The sequence below is a fragment of the Accipiter gentilis genome, chromosome 29, assembly GCF_929443795.1.
Source record: "Accipiter gentilis chromosome 29, bAccGen1.1, whole genome shotgun sequence".
Lineage (NCBI taxonomy): Eukaryota > Metazoa > Chordata > Aves > Accipitriformes > Accipitridae > Astur > Astur gentilis.
In genome coordinates this window covers 8,092,254-8,110,958 of record NC_064908.1, presented here as the reverse complement: position 1 = coordinate 8,110,958, position 18,705 = coordinate 8,092,254, and the positions used below count along the sequence as shown (strand labels likewise).

At 51.5% G+C, this 18,705-nt stretch overlaps 1 protein-coding gene across 6 annotated transcripts in view; it reads left to right on the top strand.

Annotated features, from left to right (window-relative positions):
• CACNA1S (calcium voltage-gated channel subunit alpha1 S) overlaps positions 1–18,705 on the top strand; it is a 54,127-nt gene that overhangs the window by 2,133 nt on the left and 33,289 nt on the right. For 3 of the 6 annotated variants that reach the window (XM_049833005.1, XM_049833003.1, XM_049833004.1), the window contains 9 exons: positions 571–710; positions 5,486–5,591; positions 12,689–12,828; positions 13,378–13,511; positions 14,100–14,252; positions 14,540–14,745; positions 15,347–15,450; positions 17,251–17,399; positions 18,404–18,485. In XM_049833005.1, coding sequence (XP_049688962.1) covers positions 577–710; positions 5,486–5,591; positions 12,689–12,828; positions 13,378–13,511; positions 14,100–14,252; positions 14,540–14,745; positions 15,347–15,450; positions 17,251–17,399; positions 18,404–18,485 — 1,208 coding nt within the window. In that variant the 5' untranslated portion in view covers positions 571–576. Of the gene's footprint in view, positions 1–496; positions 711–5,485; positions 5,592–12,688; positions 12,829–13,377; positions 13,512–14,099; positions 14,253–14,539; positions 14,746–15,346; positions 15,451–17,250; positions 17,400–18,403; positions 18,486–18,705 lie in introns of those variants that run through there. The other 3 variants (XM_049833006.1, XM_049833007.1, XM_049833001.1) reach the window with 1 other exon arrangement.

The following is an 18,705-nucleotide window of genomic DNA, read 5'->3' as shown; positions in this document are numbered from 1 at the left end:
GGGTTACCTGCTTTGGGAACCGGCCAGAGTCGGGGTTCTCCGTCTCACGCTGAATAATGTGATTCAGCAAATGGGGCTGCACGCATTGCACCAGGCAGCCTGGCTTCCCACTTCTGGCAGAGTTGGCTGGTGGGGAGCTGGGGAGAGAGCTGACCCCCTGGGACAAAGGTGCTTTTCTTTCAGAGACAATGTGCCCATCACTGGGCAGCCTGTTCCCACCCCCAGCCCGGGTCAGTGGCATGTGAAGCACTCACCCGCCTCCCAGTGCACTGTGTAAAGAAGCAACAGCTGCAGGGGCCCTTCTGCTGCCTCAGGAGCTGTGACAGCACCCGGGAGCCAGGCTGGGATCTAAATATAAACTCATGCTTTGTGTGTTTGTACATGCGAGTGCAGGCTCCAGCCCCCACTCCCCCACTGCCTCCCCTGGTGCGTGGAGGAGACAGACTCTCCAAGAAGGGAGATCCAGAGGAGCTCCAGCTGGCTGGGACCTGGGGAAGGGGGGCTCCACTGTGGGGCAGGAGGGAGAGAAACGGCTAGGGGAGAAACATCATGGAGCCTGCTTCTCCCCAGGATGACATGAAGAAGAGGCAACAGAAGGAGAAATCCAAGAAGCCGGTGCCGCCAGCAGCCCCCCGGCCAGCCAGAGCTCTGTTCTGCTTAACCCTGCAAAACCCGCTGCGGAAGGCATGCATCAGCATTGTGGAGTGGAAGTATCCTTCTGGCTGCATGGGCTTGGGAGCACCCACGTGTGTGCCTGTGAGCAGGTGTGCTGGGGAGGTGTGCTGGGGAGCAGGACCCTGTGGGCTGCAGGCAGGAGCAGTCTGTGCTGGCTGTCTCATACGGTCTGTAAAAGGCAACGAGGCACTTGGAGAGCCCCGGTAGGATGCATTGGCACAGGCAACAGCTGTGCAGACTGGGGGCATGAGTAGGCTTGTGGGGGAAGCTGGGGCTGAGAAGCACGTCAGGCCTGGGGACCTTCAGTAGTGTGGTGCAGGGACAGACAGGAACAGCCTGGGTGGCAAGGGACTTGAGGGAGTGAACTCATTTTGTGCTGACAGGAGCTGTGCTGGGGAGAAACAGGGGAGAGCCCGCTGGGAGGGTACAGGGTTTGGTGTGTGAGGAGGGGGCACAGTGCCCATCCCGGGGTGGGAATGGGACCAGGCAGAGGAGTGGGGCCAGGCTGGGGGAGCGAGAGCTGAGGATGGAGCTGGGGACAAAAGGCTGCTCCGAGGGACAGGTTTGGGGGTGGGTAGGGAGACCATGGTGAGCTGCTTGGGATGGCTCTTTGTGTGTGTCACTGCTTGCCTGATCCTGCAGCTGCTCCCTGCCCTTGTGGTGGGGGCTGGCCAGCATCCCCCAAATCTTTGCTGACACTGTTGTCCTCTCAGCCCCTCTCTCTCATCCCTCCCCGGCACTGCTTTCACAGGTGAAGGCTTTTGTGAGTGATTCTGTTCAGAGGAACAGTCTCTCTCTGTGCCTCTGGCTTAATTTAGGGATGGGTTTTGTTTGGTTGTTCTTTGATTGGCCATCTTTTCACTGGGGTGTTATAGCTCAGAAACACCAAAATGTCATGGTTCTGCCACCAATACAGGAGCTATTTTAGGCCATTAGATAATGCTTTGTTCACCTGTGGTTTACGGAAGGGAAGAGGATGGGAGATGAAACATTTCACTTTGGCTTCAGCAAAACATTTGGGCTTAAGCAAAAATGATGGAATTTGGGGATGTTTCCAGCAAATCCAGTTCTTCCACTCCAACTTTTCTCATTTCAGTTGCTGAACCTAGCTGCATGTTCCTGGCCTTAGCAGGATCATCCCAGCCCTGTCCAGGCTTTGCTCCTCTTGGAGGTGGCTTGGTTGCCTTAGGCTGGCTATGTTGCTGTACACATAGTGCCATGGAGACACCAAAACCATGCCCCCACACTGCCAGAGATGCCATCTTTTTCAAAGCCCAGGATGCCCATTTGCAGGCACTTAGAGCATGCTCACACCTCTAGTGCTACTGTGCTGGCCATCAATTTTGAGCCCTTGTTCCTTCACTGCAAAGGCAGTCTCTGTCCTTCAAGGAGAGGGAGCAGGGCTAAAATTGGGTAACTCTGTTTCTGCTTCTCTGGCATGAACACTGGGCTGTTCTACAAGCACTTGGAAGGGAGCTGTGTCTGTGTCTTAAATAGGCACTGAGTATGGAAGAAACTTGTGCGTACACCCTAGTGGCAGGGGAAGAGCTGGAAATAGGACTTACATCTTCTAACATGCTTAAACACATTCCTCCTGGGCCAACACATGCCAGAGAGAGTGTGTAGCACAGTGGGGGTCTTTCCCACATTGGTGCCCTGGAAGGGGAGTGTGGAGGGGAGAGGTGGGTGTCCCACCAGCAAAGTTGCAGGTACATGTGGTTCTGACCTGTGCAGGACAAATGATCCAGGGCATCAGGTTTCTCCAGCACCTCTCTTGTGTCTGGCTGTATTTATACACAAATGCACTTGGCTGCCCTCATTGAGGGATCAGGGTTTGCAAGGCATGACAGGGCCATTCCAGTTCCTGCAGGTTGTTATCGTCTTCAGGGCCAGGCAAGCTGCCAAGGGAAGATTAGCTGTGACCATTTTCTCTGGGGATACCTGGCATCTGGGTTCAGTATGGCAGTACACATTCCTGTTCCTTGGGCCCATCTCTGCTGTATCGCTTCTGCTGTCAGAGCACAAAGCTGAGCCACAGGAGTGGGACAGGGTCTTTTCCAGGCAGTTGGAGAGCGGGGAGTATCAGTGCACTCAGCTTAGAGTAGGTGAAACTCGGGCTGGATTGAGGCAGAGGGTTTTTTATGCTGAAATTTGCTCACATCTCAAAAAACATATTTGTTAGCACAAGGAAATCTGGGTACTCTGCAAATTGCTGGGTATTGTGTGCTTGACAGCTAGCCCAGCAAGTCGGTGGGACATGTCTAGCTTTGTGGTGTCACCCTGGTACTCCAGGTCGTTTTGCAGCCAGGAGGACTTCAAGGCAGACAGGTGAGGAGTCTGAGGACCCTGGGGGACCACAGAGCTGCAAGGCACTAAGGGCCTAATTCCCGCTGCAAGGCAGATGCTGGGACCCTTGGATGCTGTGTGGCAGGAGGCTGCTGGAGAGGGAGAAGTGAGATTGCAGGACAAGAAGATGAGGAGGATGTTGAGGCTCTGGCTTAGTGGCAAGAGGCAGAGGCACCGTGCCCAGTGACACTACATGCCTCTTTTTTGGTTCAATCTGTTCCACTGCATTTCTACCTAATAACAGTGCCAGACTCACAGACTTGCAAGCAGCAAGCTGATTCCAGCTCCAGTTACAAGATACATCACCCTTCAAGGTGGGCTGCTCATCTTACCCTGTCAGAGCAGGCAGAGAAGCCTCTAACCCCTGGGCTCTGCCCCATTATCTGGAACACAGAGGGGAACAGCTTTTCCAGCTGACTTTAGTTTTTAAAGTATCATCAAGCTGATGGATTGAAAGGTCCAGAAAAGACAAAATAACATGTAGTGAGTGTAAGACACAACTGACAGCACTTGGCCAATTCAGCAGGCCAATACGGAGAGAATGTTCCCTAGGTGCCCCTTGGCCCATGATACTGGATTTGACAGTGGTATGGCCACCACAGCCCAAGGGAGACCTCAGCATAGTTGTCCGGAAAGCTGAGCTAATTAGTTGATTAGCCATGGTGTAGGGAAGCGTCACTATGGCTGCAGATCCTCTCTGCTGGGGTACTGAATTTTGAGGGCTGTGCTGGGCTCTGTAGTGACATCAGTGGCTGAGCTGTAGGTGTTCCCACAGAGCATGTTCCTGGGAGCTGTTCTCCTTTGGAAGATCTACCCAAAGTGAGATGGGGATGCTGGGAAATCCTGTCTTGTACTGGAACCTCTGTACCCGCTGGATGAGATTGATCAGTTTGCCTGTGGTGGCAGGTTAGTACTTACAAGTGGGGATGGGGATGAGAGATCTCAAAACTGTTTATGGGGATAGACACTGGCTGTGGTCATAAGTGTGGATGTTGGCTCGTAGGACTATGGAGAAGAGAAGGGGCTGGAGGGGAGTGTGCTGATTAACATCACTATTTGTTGATTTACACTGTAGGTGGGTCTGGCCCAGTGGGCAGCTGGACAAATATTTTCATTTTCTCCATCTGCTTTTAGTTTCAGTGGTTTCCAGGGGTACAGGCAAGGCAACTGGATCGGAGCAACTGAGATGTACTCACCAAGAAACATTATTGGCCAGGAAACTTTTGAGATTAGCGTTGTGGCCAAAAATGTTTCTTGGAGGTTTTTGCATCATGCTGTACCCAGAGAGCTGGCAGCACAAGACCGCTAGATGAGTGGAAAAGACTCCTTTGCTTTTAGGTACGTGCATAGCTGCGTGGTGGCCTGGCTAGGCACAAGCACTTCAGAGCTGCAGCAGGGCGTGGATGTGACCAGCACAGGGGCAGCAAAAGATGATGCCTGCCTTCTGACCAGATGTCTACTGCACTCCCAGGGTACCATAGGGTGGCAGGTTTGGACCATGCTGGGAGGAACAGAGAGTGGGGTCCCTGGGGTGAGAGCCTGGCTGTGGATGAGGCCCTGAAGCCAGAGTTTGAGCTCTTCTGGGGCTTCAGGAACATGATGGCTGAAGCTTGACCATGAGGTTTCAGTGGCCTAGCAGAGCAGTGACAGCAGGAGGAGTCTGCGAGTGACCAAGTGCCTGTCCTAAGGCCTTCGGGGGAAATAGCAGGTCACCCCATTTGTTCAGAGATGTCATAGGGCCCAAACAGCACAATTCCACCTTCTAGGGAGTGGGACGGACCTCAGGCTGAGGACTCTGGGTACTTTCAGCCTGTGGCACTCCTGGGGACAGTCACAGGAGCACTGCCTACACTGGGGCACTGAGGCTGTAGGGTACCCAGGGGTGTTAGCAGCTGGATGTTCTGCTAGAGGAGACCCTGGCTGAGCTGTCTTGCCCCAGATACCTTCTAGTCAGGGAGACATGACCCACTTGAGATCTGCTGCTCAACAACATCTCCCTTAGATGCTGAGTACAGAGGGAGCCAGGGCCAGTGTACTCTGAAGGGTGATGCTTTGGTTAAGTGCCTATGTTATGCAAGAGGGTCCTGACCCTTCAGGATGATTCACTGAAAGATGAGGGGGAGACTGCCAACTCTCCCATTCCTTCATTATTCCTTCACTGCAGCCTTTTAATTTGTGCCCCCTCCCTATATGTCCTGTGCCAAAGCTGCCCCTCTCCAGCAGCCATGTGCTGAGTGTCCAGGCCCTGCATCTCATCCTGGCCTGTTCCCTCCCTCCCCGGGGACATGAGAAACAGGCAGCAACTGAGGAAGTCTGACTGCTCTCTCTGGTACTCTGCCCTGGTGGGAGGTTGTTTCCCCATAGCCAGTGGGGTTTCCCCACACATACCGGGACAGGACAGGGCAGGGGCAGGGCTGTACTTGCTTTTTTGTTCCTGTCTCCACTCCTTAATTCTTCCTCTCAGACCTTTTGAGATCATCATCCTCCTGACCATCTTTGCCAATTGTGTTGCACTGGCCATCTACCTGCCGATGCCCGAGGATGACACCAACGTTGCCAACTCCAGCCTGGTAAGGCACAGCTCTCCCTGCTGTCCTGCTGGGAGGTGCTTGGCTTCGAGGGTTCTGCAGAGCTGGTTGCTCAGTGTAGCATGGGTGCAAGATCATAATACCTGTAGTGGGGACATCTGCTGCTGCCCTGTGGGGGTGCAGTCAGGTGTTGTTGGACCAGCGAGAGATGCTGCAAAGTCAGAGGGAGGCAGAGTGGTGGAGAAACTGCTGCAAAACAGGTTTTCAGAGGGACTGAAACCACCCCTAGGTTGAGATCAAAGGCAGCGGATTGGTGCGTGAGGTACATGGAAAGGAAGAATTGGTGCCAAAGAAAGAATGAATTCCCTCAATTTTTTATCATGACGCTTCCAAAAGGAAACATCCTGTTCCAGAAAGGCTCAAATGTTTTGTTTCAGCATTTTTGGAATAGAGTTTTCTGACCTTTCATTTCAAAACTATATTTTAATTTTGGCTGTTTTTGTTTAAGGGGGGGGGGGAGGAAATCTCTGTTAAGCAGAGAAGTTGCTCCTTTCCAATCAGTTATTCCATTTTTTATTTTCCCAATCACTCCATTTTGCCTGGAACAAGTTGTTTTGATGTGATCCAGTTTGCACTATTTTTAGTTTGCCACCCCTTTCCCCTCTTCAGATCCATTGACAGTCTGAGTTTGGTGACTGAATCAAAGCATCTAAATACGCCCTGTTTTAATGAAATATTATCTTCTGCCAATTTCAGGACTCAGTGTTGGGGTGGGGTGTGTTGTGTGCAGGTATGGCTGGCAACTTGTGTCTTAAAAAAAGCACTTTTCTGTTTTTTGCCTGTTCCTTAGGGACTCTGCAGGGAAAAATATTAAAGCAGTCAAAGAAACTAAGATACAAAATACAAAGTAAGGTTTTAGTTGTGCAATTTTGAGTTCCTTGAACTGCTTTTGTCTCTTTCCCTCTCAACGGGCTTTTAATGGCAGTGAAGATAGTGTTTACTTGTCATTTCCTTGGAAAAAGAAGAAGAGAGGTCACTATTGGCAATGTGTTATTATGTCTTTTAAAAATAAAACCAAGATAGGCCCACAGAGGAGGGTAATTAAAAATACCCACAGAGACTTAATTCCTGGATTGTTCATTCAGCCTCCTGGTGTGCTGTCTGACCAGCTTCTCTTAACACCTGTGAGCCTGGGGCAGAATTAAGCTCAAGATGCTGGTTTTGGCTTCTTCCCTGGCCAAGGGAGCATAACAGGATTTGAAAGGTGTGGTTATCTTAGCTGGGAGATTAACGAGACTGTTGCCCAGCCAGCAACTAAGCACCATGCAGCTGCTCGCTCACTCCTCCCCCCTCCCAGTGGAATGGTGAGGAGAATCAGGGGAAAAAATTAAAACTCGTGGGTTGAGATAAGAACAGTTTAATAACCAAAATTAAAAAAAAAAGAAAAAAACCAAGCACCCCCCCAAACAATATTAATAATACAAATATAATAATTGTAATGAAAAGGAATATAATAAAAGGAGAGAAATTAGACCCAAGACAAGTGATGCACAATGCAATTGCTCACCACCTGCTGACTGATGCACGAGCAGTGATCCAGTCCTCCTGGACAACTCCTCCCAGTTTATATACTGAGCATGACGTTCTATGGTGTGGAATATCTCTTTGGCTAGTTCAGGTCAGCTGTCCTGGCCATGCTCCCTCCTAGCTTCTTGTGCACCTGCTCGCTGGCAGAGCATGGGAAACTGAAAAATCCTTAACTTAGGATAAGCGCTACTTAGCAACAAGTAAAACATCAGTGTGTTATGAACATTATTCTCGCACTAAATCCAAACCACACTGTGCCAGTTACTAGGAAGAAATTTAACTGTCCCAGCCAAAAAAACAGGACAGAGGCAAAGCAAAACTGGGGCAGGTTGAACATGGAAAGCAGGAGGTGAGTGCAGCAGGGATGGGGGCTTCCCGCTGGGAGGGGTTTTGGGATTTGGCTGGGACCAGGAAGCCTGCAAGGGTAGACCTGGAGAAAGCTCAGCGGCAGTGTGGCATGACAGGGGGACAACCCGGCAGCAGCCTGTCTTGCAGTGCTCCTAGGCAGGGACTGTTGCTGCCCAAGAAGACCAACAGCCTTTCCCATAACTGGGAGGCAGGCAGGGGTGTACTGAGTAATGTCACGTGTAAATGAGATTTCATCTATTTATATTTATTGTATATGAGATTCCTTATGCTATACCCTATTGTCCTATTGGGTTTTTTTTTCAGCCTGTTGCCATGCCAACAGCCCTCTGTATCAGGAGCCTGATACAGCAGAGCTGACCACTTGTCCTGAATGCCAGTAAAAATACAGCAGCTTCCAAACCTGCTCCATCAAGCAGGATGTCCCACAGTCCCCAGCTTCACAGCAAGGCTTCCTCTGAAGGGACCTTGCTGACCATCTGCTCCTAGCCCTGGAGAAGGGCAGATTAGCTGCAGCTCCTCTGGATTTCTCTTCCTCTAGTTGGACTCTCCACACCCTGGGTCTGACAGGCGTCAGCTGAGCCATTGTCTGTACTGTGTCCAGATCATTCTCCTGTCCATGGTTTTGCTGGCAGAGGTAGTAGCACCCAGCAAAGCCTTTTCAAACCAAGCAGACCTAGAGCATCTAGTCTAGGGACAACCCTCAGGAATGCCACCAAGGTGTCCCATAGGCATCTGACCAGACGTAGGACAGCTGGTGTGACAGGGAAGGGACGTGAGGTAATGAGGAGCTGTGGACAGCAAGTGAGGGAGATGCAATGGGGAACAACTTGTTGTAGGGTCTGGGCCCTCCATGCTTGCATAGCTGATGGAGAGGTTTATTGCTTTTTTTGGTTCCTGTCTCTGCAGCCCTGGGGTTTGTCAAACCCAGGTCTGTCACATGGGAAAGAAGGAGCTATGGCTGGGGAATATGGCAGGAAAATCCTAGCATTACAGAACAGCTGAGGGTGGAGGGACCTCTGGAGATCATCTAGTCCAACCACCTGCTCTAAAAAATTTGTGCAAATGATTCAAAAACTCTTCCAAATTCTTTCCTGCATGTGTCCCCCTCCCAAGTGCTCCCCATGCTATGACAGAGGCCACTGTAAGAAGCAGAATTGTTTGTCTCAATGTCTCTTCCTGGACATGGTTTGCAGCAGCCCAGAGGGGCCTGCCTGCCTTCCACTGTGCCCTTCCCATGCTGGATACCAGGGTTTCCCACCACATACTCAAAAAAGCCTTCCTCTGCTCCAGCCTTCATTTTTATCTTGATTTCCAAAGGATGAGGAGCCTATGAGATTGCTGTAACTATGTTCTTTCCCATACATTCATTAGCTGTCCTGTCCCCTTCTCCCTCTTACATCTGCAGGGCTTGTCTCATGTACATTCAGGGGAAGGGGAGAAAGACACAGAGCTACTGTGTTTTTGCAAAGCATGGTTGCTGCAAGCCTCTGGAGAACACCCTTATGGGTGTTTTATGTTTTAAAAGTCCTTATGAAAGACTTCAGCAGCACAGCTACCTGCCCTGCATGTTCTGGTGCAGGCAGTTTATGCTTGCATCCCAGTCAACCCATTGGTGCACATACAAAACCCATTTTTATTGGTGAGTGTGGCCAAACACTGGCACAGGTTGCCCAGGGAGGTTGTAGAATCTGGAGAAATTCAAAACCTGCATGGACAAATTTCTGAGCAACCCACTGTAAGCTGGCCCTGCTTTGAGCAGTGAGGGCTTGGACTAGGTGATCTCCAGAGATCCCTGCCAGCCTCAAACCTCCTGTGATCTGTGACAACTGCCTCAGCCATGGCAAGGGCCACCCCTCAGCCTAGCAGCGAAAGGATGGTGTGAGGTGATGGGGGCTAGAGCTGCAGGGGGAAAGGGAAGCAGGGCCAGACTGAGAGGCTCTAGAGGAGGTGCAGGGACTGATGGTGCAGGAGCAGGAACAGAGGGCATGGAGGAGGGCAGGAGGCTGGGGATAGTTTGGAGGGGTCAGGGAGGAGTGCGAGTGCCATGAGTCCTGCTGCATGTGGCTGTCTTTTGCTGGGAAGCAGGAGTAGCTATCTGTCCGTGTTACGGTCACTGTCCCCTTACCCACTTTGGCCAGCTGGGAGGCTTTATCCAAGCCCTGCTCCCCCTATTCCCTGGGAGGAGATACTAGAGACATGGAGCTGGGGCTTATTTTGGAGAGCCCTGTGTGGCCATAGGGACTGGGAGCTGACATTGCTGAGCAGGCTGGAGCTGTGTCATGTTGCATTGCATTGGCATGGTGCATGCTGTTATTCCTACAGCTCATTCAGCACCCACAGGTCAGGTTACTCTGTGTCCCCTAACATGGCTGAAGCGTGTGTGTGTAGCAGCCCGGTGTGTTATAAAGACCTGCATCTTTTTATAGTGGCTTTTGAAGGCTAGGCTGTTCATACACCCAATCCCAGCTCTCCCAGGCAGCCCTGCCACCCTTCTGTAAGCAGCCTCCCACTGTGGATAGCCAGCTCTGAATTCTGGGGCTGATGAGGGTATGGTGGGTGCTGGTGGCACAGAGTGGGTCCTCAGCTGCTAGAAACTGGCCAGGGCTTCAGTGAGGTCAGTGGAGTTGTGCCTGTAGATGGTGTGTGCCTGGCTTGCAGGGTCTACCATGTCTCCCTCATGGTGTAGGCACAGGGTGGCTGCTTGGGTTGTGAGTGCACAGTGTCCATGCTGACCTGCAACATGGGCAGCACCAGATCTGTGCAAAGTGCATGACTGATTTTTTCTCAGATCAGCCTGAGCACATGAAGGGGGGGTCTGCACCAGGTGCAGGGCATGCGGTGCTTGACCTCGTACAAAGTCTGCCAGGACAAAATACCCTATAGCTTCTTTCTGCTGGTATCCAGAGGCGGCAGTACGTTTGCCCTGGCTCAGGATATTGCTTTATGGCCACATGAGTTACATTGCCAGTATGTGTCCTGCCATACCACTTGGAGAATCCAGAGAGAGTTTGCCCTGACCTGCCCCACTGAAAGGCTACAGCACCTCACCTTGCTGACAAAGATGCTTATGAGATGTCTTCATAGTCAGCAGCCTGGTTTCTCTAGCTCTGCTAACATCAGCATTTGCCCATGGTTTACAGCCAGATAAGCCAGGGAAACTGGACCTACAGCTGTAGGAGGTGGTGGGGGATTCCTCCAGCCAGCACTGATGGATTACTGCATACAACCTCCACGTTGGCCATGCCAAGAATTTTCCTTGTACTAGGGGGGTTACACCAGCAGGACAGATCAGGATGATCCAGCTCTGTGTATGTGGCTGGTTCTTCAAAGCACAACAGTCAGGTGGTACTGTAAGAAAATTTGCAATTATTTCCTCTCCCAGGATGGAAGGAACATAGCCGGGTCCCAGGGGACTGCCTGCTGGCTCTCCCTTGGCCCAGGTTTGAACCTCTCTGCTCACTGGCTGCACATGGTGGGCAAATACCGCTGGAGCTGGCCAAAGCACTGTTCATCTGGTTTGGGCTTCTCAAAGGGACCTTTTGATTCTGGGCAAGGGATTTTTAGAGGGAGATCCCTGCCAGTCAGAGACCCTGGAGCCTGAATCTGTCCTGCTGGATGAAGCAGGGCAAGGAATAGCTTTTGCAGTGCTGGGGCTCCAGGTTGGATCCAGCCTGTGCCTTGGCAGCTGCAGGGCTGCTGTAGCTTGCAGTGGGCTTCCCCCATTTCTCCTCAATTTGCAGCAAGGGAGATAACCCCACCACACCACTAGACGTAGCTCTGCAGTCCCTCCATACCTGAATGATCCTCACGACAGTCGTATTTACATGTCTGGGATTACAAGGACAGGCTTTTGGGGACAGGCTAGGGGGGATGTCACTGATATGGAAGGAGGTGAGTGGTGTTGAGTTGCCTTAGCTAAAACCTTGAAGACAGAGCCTTGATAACACTGATAATTGCAATGCTTAGGTCTCTGCTCTTAGCATTGCTGCCCTCAGATCCAACAAGGAACTGGCACTTGTATGGGTCACAGTCATACAGGGACACTTGGCCGCTGCTTTTGGATGTGGTAATTGAGCAAGCAGTGCCTCTGTCTGAGCCCTGGCCCTGGTTTCTTAAATGGACAGCATTTTCCATTTGACAAACCAGAGGGACCCTGGGAAGAAGGTGTGCTCGTAGCACTGCAGCCTTCCCCAGTGGAGAATTGCTCCCTGTTTGGTCTGAGAGAGACATTTCTGCCTTTCTGGGTGCAATTCCCTGCAGAGCCCAAGCAGGGATGCTCCTTGCCCTTCATGGGGTGCAGATGGAGGAAAGAGGCCATGGAAAAACAGAAATATAAATAGCCCCATCCATCTGGCTGGTTCAGAGGAATTTTAATCCCAGTCTGGAAAGGGCAGCAAGGGCAGTGATCACAGTGACAGACAGAACCAGGTGGGCAGAGGCAGCTCCTGACCACGCTCCAGGGAAAGACGAGCTATTCTGGGCCCTGTGGCTGCAGGGCTGTGCCGAGCCCCTGCAGTGGGGTGCCAGGTCCTGCCTGGGAGTGGGTGCAATGCCTCTGCCCGGCAGAGCCCACAGGCCAGTTTCTAGGAGCTCACTCTGCCAGGCAAATGTCTGGCATTAAGGTAGAAGGTCTTGACCCCAAGGCCTCACTTCCCTGGAAGCCCAGGGCACAAGGAAGCCACAATGCAGCTGGCTTGTCCCATGGTGACTGTGTGGTGTCTCCAGGACAGACCCAGCAAGCCCTCAGCTGGAGAAGATGTGAAGTCGTCAGTGCTCTCTGTGGGAGGAAGGCTATGGGAGAATGGAAGGGTGAGACAGCAGGGAGGAGAACCGGAGATGTGCAGTGCCCTGAGCCAAGCACCTCTGAGTGCTGGGTTTGGAAATGGTGGCTTTGCTGGTGTAGTTTGTAAGAACAGGTACATGGTCCTGGCAGCATGCCATTGAAGGGATGCAGGGGATGATGCTGCAGGCCAGAGAGTGGCACATGGTGGCTCAGCATGCCAGCCCTTCCTGCTCAGGGTAGCCACAGTGCTGCCTGGTGTGTGTGGGAGATCACAGATGGATTGGTAGCAGGGGCTGATCCAGAGACATGCGGGGGGCAGCCGTGCATGGTGGTGATACCAAAGGAGGTGACAGTGTGCTCTAACAGAGCATCCTTTCCTGCTTGCCTTTCCAATCCTCAGGAGAAGATTGAATACGCCTTCCTGATCTTCTTTGCCATTGAGGCGATGCTCAAGATAATTGCCTATGGATTTCTTTTCCATACGGATGCCTATCTCCGAAATGGCTGGAATGTGCTCGACTTTTCCATCGTGTCTCTAGGGTAATGCAAGGAGGGGAAGCTGCTGGTGCTCAGCTTGTGCCAGGCCTGGTCCACAGCCCATCAGCTACATTGATTTTTCTAGTGACTGCAGTGGGTTTGGGGGCAACTTGTAGACTTAGTTCATGGCCTTCTCCCATGGGACCCTTTTTCATGCCCTGACATCCCCTGGGATCCTCTCTAACCCCTGTTTCTTCCTGTCTGACTCCTTAATGCCTCTTGGGTCTCCTTACCTTGGAGAATAGGAGTGGCATGGGATCCTCCAGGGTTTGGCACACAGGGTGAAGGTCCATTGGGCACTAGGGGGGTGGGAGGACCCCTGTGTGCTCAGCAGTGCAGGTGGCACCCAGTGGAGGGTGGACTGAGGAGCTGGACTTAGCCAAGAGCTGTTCCCTGGGTCAGGCTGACTGCAGCTGGTAGAGTCCTGTCCCTCGCTTTCCTGCGTGCAGAGCTCTGATTTCCTGGTCTCCATCCTCATGCCCTTCTCTTTCTCCCTGGCCTTTCTTCTGCTTCTCCCCCTTCCTGCCCTGCTCTGTACCCCGGCTCTTTCAGGCTTATCACCATGACCCTGGAGCAGGTCAACGCGAAGCAGGGAGGAACTTCAGGGGGAAAAGGCGGCTTTGATGTGAAGGCCCTCCGAGCATTTCGTGTGCTGAGACCCCTGCGCCTGGTGTCTGGAGTGCCAAGTGGGTGCTAGGTGTACTGCCAGCATGAAGGGCTGGTGGGTGGATTGAATCCCTGTGCCTGGCCAGGGTGGGGGGCCATGGGGCAGGTTTCTTGTTGCTGCTGGATCAAGCCCAGCAACAAGGTGGGTGCAGAGGAGCCCAAGGTTCTTGCTCATCCCTACAACTTGCAGTTGTTAACACAGGATCTGCAGCTAGGCACACATATAGCTCCCTCCATAGCTCAGTGTCAGCACCTTTTGGTGGCCAGTGTGAAAGGGGCCAGGACCTCACTCTAGTTTCTCAGGGCAGGGTTCTTCTTCCATAATTCATGTGAATACAGTCAGGATGAGAGCAACCGAATAAATGGAGGGGCATGAAGCGACCTCCAGCACTGCCTGGTGCCTTGCTCTGCTGGGGTCTTCTGCATGCTTGCATGGTGGGTAGAGAAAGGGTTTCTTGCTTCAGAGATTTCAGCCCCAACCCACCTATGCCCCTCTTCCCTTGACCCAGGGCATTTCAGAGGCTGCTTGTCAGAGGGGCTGGCAGGAATGCAAGGTGCACCCAAAGCTGTTTAGAAAGTGGTTGACCTCTCCATTCTCCTTGGTGCAGGCCTTCAGGTTGTCCTGAACTCCATCATCAAGGCCATGGTGCCCCTGCTCCACATTGCCCTGCTGGTCCTCTTCATGATCATCATCTACGCCATTGTTGGGCAAGAGCTCTTCAAGGGCAAGATGCACAAGACCTGCTACTACCTTGGGACAGGTGGGGCTGTGTCAGGGGTGTGATTTGGCAGAGATGTCTCTGTGTGGCTGCTGTGGGGACCACAGAGGTTCTGTGGGTAGCAGAAAGACTGGTTGTGCCAGCATCAGGCCTGGGAGTGTGGCTGGACTGAAGGATGTTTGGTACAGCACACAGCATGGTGATGGTATGTGGTGTGAGGAGGTGATGAAAGGGGCACTTTTTGGAAAGCTTCTGCAGGAGGCTGGGAGGTGCTGGGACCTGCTCTACTTGGCCTAACCTTATGCTCACACCATGGCTTTCCCCCTCAGATGTGATTGCCACGGTGGCATCAGAGAAGCCAGCCCCATGTACCAGCTCTGGCCACGGGCGACACTGCACCATCAATGGCACTGAGTGCCGAAGCGGCTGGCCAGGGCCCAACAACGGCATCACTCACTTTGATAACTTTGGCTTTGCCATGCTGACTGTCTATCAGTGCATCACCATGGAGGGCTGGACTGAAGTCCTCTACTGGGTATGCATCAGCAGCTTGGGCTTGGTGCCCAGCTCAGCAGAGGTGACTGGTGGTCCTGCCTCAGAGCAGGGAATTCCCTCCAGGACACAGGACTCCATAGCAGGGCTAGGTCTCTCCACCAGTGAAAGACATCCTGCCCCCACCAAGCTTCATACTGTGATACACTCCCATAATGCACCAGGCATGTCTTCTGCATCTCTGCAAGCACTGCTGAAGCTGTCCTTGCTCTCCAGACAGACAGTACGGTGCTCCAGCTACCACCTTTGTGAAGGGGTACAGGCCAGGCACAGCAATGGCTGGCTGGTGGATGCTTCTCCAGCAAAACCCCATGTTTTGCAGTCTTTGGGAGACTTTCTTGCTGAGCCTTAGGCATGGGACTGATGTTTAAATCTGTTCCCAAAATGCTTGGGTCTGGCTTTACCTCCTCTAAAACCAGAGGCAGAGTCATAAGGAGCCAGGGCTCAGAGTCAGGTTTATCTGTTAGCATCCCAAGCACTCACCTTAGAGGGGACAAAGCTCCCAGAGGCTGTTGAGGGGGCCCTAAGAGGTGACGGACAGCAGACTGTGTTCAGAATGCTTCATCTGCCTCTCTCCTTGCCAGGTGAATGATGCCATTGGGAATGAATGGCCGTGGATCTACTTCGTCAGCCTTATCTTGCTTGGCTCCTTCTTTGTTCTCAACCTGGTGCTGGGGGTGTTGAGTGGGTAAGTGCCACCCTGTCCTTTCTCTTTGCCAGCAGATCAGTGAGCGTGATCAGGGTGTTGACATTGACTGGTTTTTGCTATACAAGAAGAAAGCCTCGAAGGGTTTCTGTTCCTTTTTGCTCTCCCATTCCTCTCTCTTTTTTTTTGCATGCTTAGATACCCCAAGCCTTGAATTACTTTGTGTGTTAGTGTTCATGACTGTCTGAGGTTTAGCTCAAAACCTAACACAGAAATCTTTTCCCGGTAGCACAAGCAGCTGTCAGCGAACACAGCCATGGAGCACATTATTAGGTGTTTGTAGTGTTATAGTGTGTCTTCCAGCACTCACAGCAAAAGAAGCTGAGCAGGGAGCTCAAAGCAGCAGTCCTTACCCCACAGCTGTGGGTCGAGACACTCATTCTCACCGGTACCAACAGCGCTGCCGTCCTGTTGTGAGCACACACGACTTCCTTATGGCCAACCTAAGGAAAACACCTTTGATATGAATGCAAGGGATGCAAGAGAAATACTGTTAGTCTAATTAATGCTTCACAGTCTCATCCAAATACAACAACAAGCTATCATCAATCTGGTTACAATGATCATAACACTTCTATGCCAAATGACTCAAATAGTGGTAATTCCCATAGCAGTACAGTTAAAGCTGCTATGCACAATATATCTCTGGTGCAATGCTCAACCTACTATGCATTGTTGTGGTGAGGTGCCAGCATCCCAGTTTTGTTGCTGGAAACTGTGTTTTGTCCTGGGGAGTGAGGGGGGCTTCTCTCATCAGTTCTGTGTAGGCTCAGGGTCTTTTTTATATGTTTCAATCCTGTGTGTATAAGTAGATCACACTCATCGTCTCTAATTATTAGTTCACAAGGGTTAGTTATACCCTAATTACTTGGATTTCTTAGTCCTTTTCTATGGCAAGAACCATACAACTGCACAAGGTTAAAACAAATTGGGTGTTAATATAGCTAAAACAAGCTCAAAACCACAAGACAGACCACGGGCACCTGACCTTTGCGTGAAGTTGGCTGTAACAGCAGGACGAGCTGGACAGTAGTCATCTGATCCTAGATTAAGTTGCAGACACAGCAAAAGTTTCTGAAGTATTTTTGCAAATACAGCTAAAATATGCTTGAGATCAGGAAGATCCAGACAAGGCCTGACAAGGCCTGAGGCGTAGCATGTCTTATTATTGTTATATTGTCTGAGACCTGTTACTAACACATAGCAACACCTGATTGGCTGGGCAGCAGATCTACAGTCCTGCCAGATACCAGGAGAGAAAATAAATTAATTAACAAAAAATGAGAAGACTGAGACCCCCTGCATTGGCAGACCTGTCTTTCCCATGTTACCATGAAAAGAGTGTCCTGTTTACTTGCCATAGGATGAGCTCACCTTCCCCACATGGAGAGCTTGGGGCAGCTTTTTGCCCCTCAGATGGGTGAAACCCCACTTGCTCTAATCCTTAGCAGGGCTGGAGAACTCCCACAGCCTCCAATGTCTAGTTTTAGTTGCCATGTCCAACCACAGCATCCTGCAACAAGGAGCTCCCAAAGAGCAGCCAGTGGTGGGGAAGAAACCCTGCCTGCCATCAGACATCAGGTGATGATCCCCCACGATCTTGCATCATGGAACAGGGCTAAGAAGGAGGAAAGTCACTAGAGCAATGTAGTGATAACACTAAGTGCTAGGTTATTTCAGGCTTTTACGTTTCTGCAAGGACTGGCCTGGCACAGGGCTGTGGTACCTGACCTCCACACTGTCCCCCTCCTGAGTCTCACTCTGCTGCTTGCCTTGTCCCAGTGAGTTCACCAAAGAGCGTGAGAAGGCCAAGTCACGGGGCACGTTTCAGAAGCTGCGGGAGAAGCAGCAACTGGAAGAGGATCTGAAGGGCTACATGGATTGGATCACCCATGCTGAGGTCATGGACAGTGACCGGGCCAGGGGAGAAGGTAGCAGCTCTGCTTGGTCAAAGACCCTTAGCATGAGGGTTGGGTTCCTAACACTGACCATCCTAGAGAGGCAGGGTAGTGACCTTTGGAGAAGTCACAAAGACTCGTTTTGCTCGAAAACCTATGAAACAAAATGTTTTGACTTCTGCAGAACAGTTTCCTTCCTCTTTTTTTTTTCTTTCCTGAATTATTTTATTGAAACTGACCCAAACTAGCAATAACTTGGCCCTCATGCTAAATCTCCACCTCAACCACTATATTTAATATTTGCAGAGTACTACCAAGCCCTAGGTCTCCTTTGGCAAAGTGCACTTGAAATGACCATGAGAAGCCATGAGGAGCATGTGCACTTTTGTTTTCAGGGTCAGAGTGCAGGGTTACTAGCTTGCACACTAACAGATGCATGAATTTCTTGCCATTGCTTGACAATTTTAAGGGATTAGAAGTGGCTGAGGGAGGGGGGTGAACATACAGACATCTAGCCAATGGCTCAGATGGGAGGAGCTTGGGGAGCTCTGCCACTGACCTGCTGCATCTGCTATGCCACCCTGCCTAGTGAAATAACTTTTGATGCCTCAAGCTGAGCGATACATGTGTGCAAAAAGCCTTCGGAAATACTTGGAAAGACAAAACACCTCTTCCACACCTGTGGTCAGTGCTTTTACAAACTTACTGTTGTTCAGCATTTGCTCAGATCACAACTGACCCCAGTTTTCTCCATGCTGGGAGTGTCTTGCACTGAGGGAACCCTACGTACACACTGCCGTCTCTTCAGGCTGCCTGTCTGGGTTGCTGCTGCTCTTGCTGCAGGGCAGGTGTTCCTGATTTGCACCTGACACTCAAAACCTTCTACCCAAACTCTTGCTGCTGTCTCCTTGGGACAGCATTTCTTGGTTTCACTTCTGATGGGGAAGCTCTTCCTGATGTGCTCCGGGGAGAGATACCCTCCCACATGTTCTTCCCAAGGGGTCCAACGAAAGCCTGGGATGTCGTTCCCTTCTTAGGTATGATGCCATCGGATGAAGGAGGGTCAGAGTCAGAGAGCTTGTATGAAATTGAGGGCATGAACAAGTGGATTCTCTACTTGTAAGTATGCACTGGTTGAACCATCTGCTGCTCTGCATGTGGACTTGCACAGTCTCTTGCTTGCTGTCCTGGCTGGGCCAGGCTTTCTTGTCAGCCACTGGTTTCTGGGGGAGAGTCAGGGGCTGTGTGCTCAGGAGGAGATGCAAACATTGTGGAATTTTGCTCTGGTACTGGCAAAAAGCCACTTCAAGGTGAACAACCTCTTCACTTGGGGACCAGG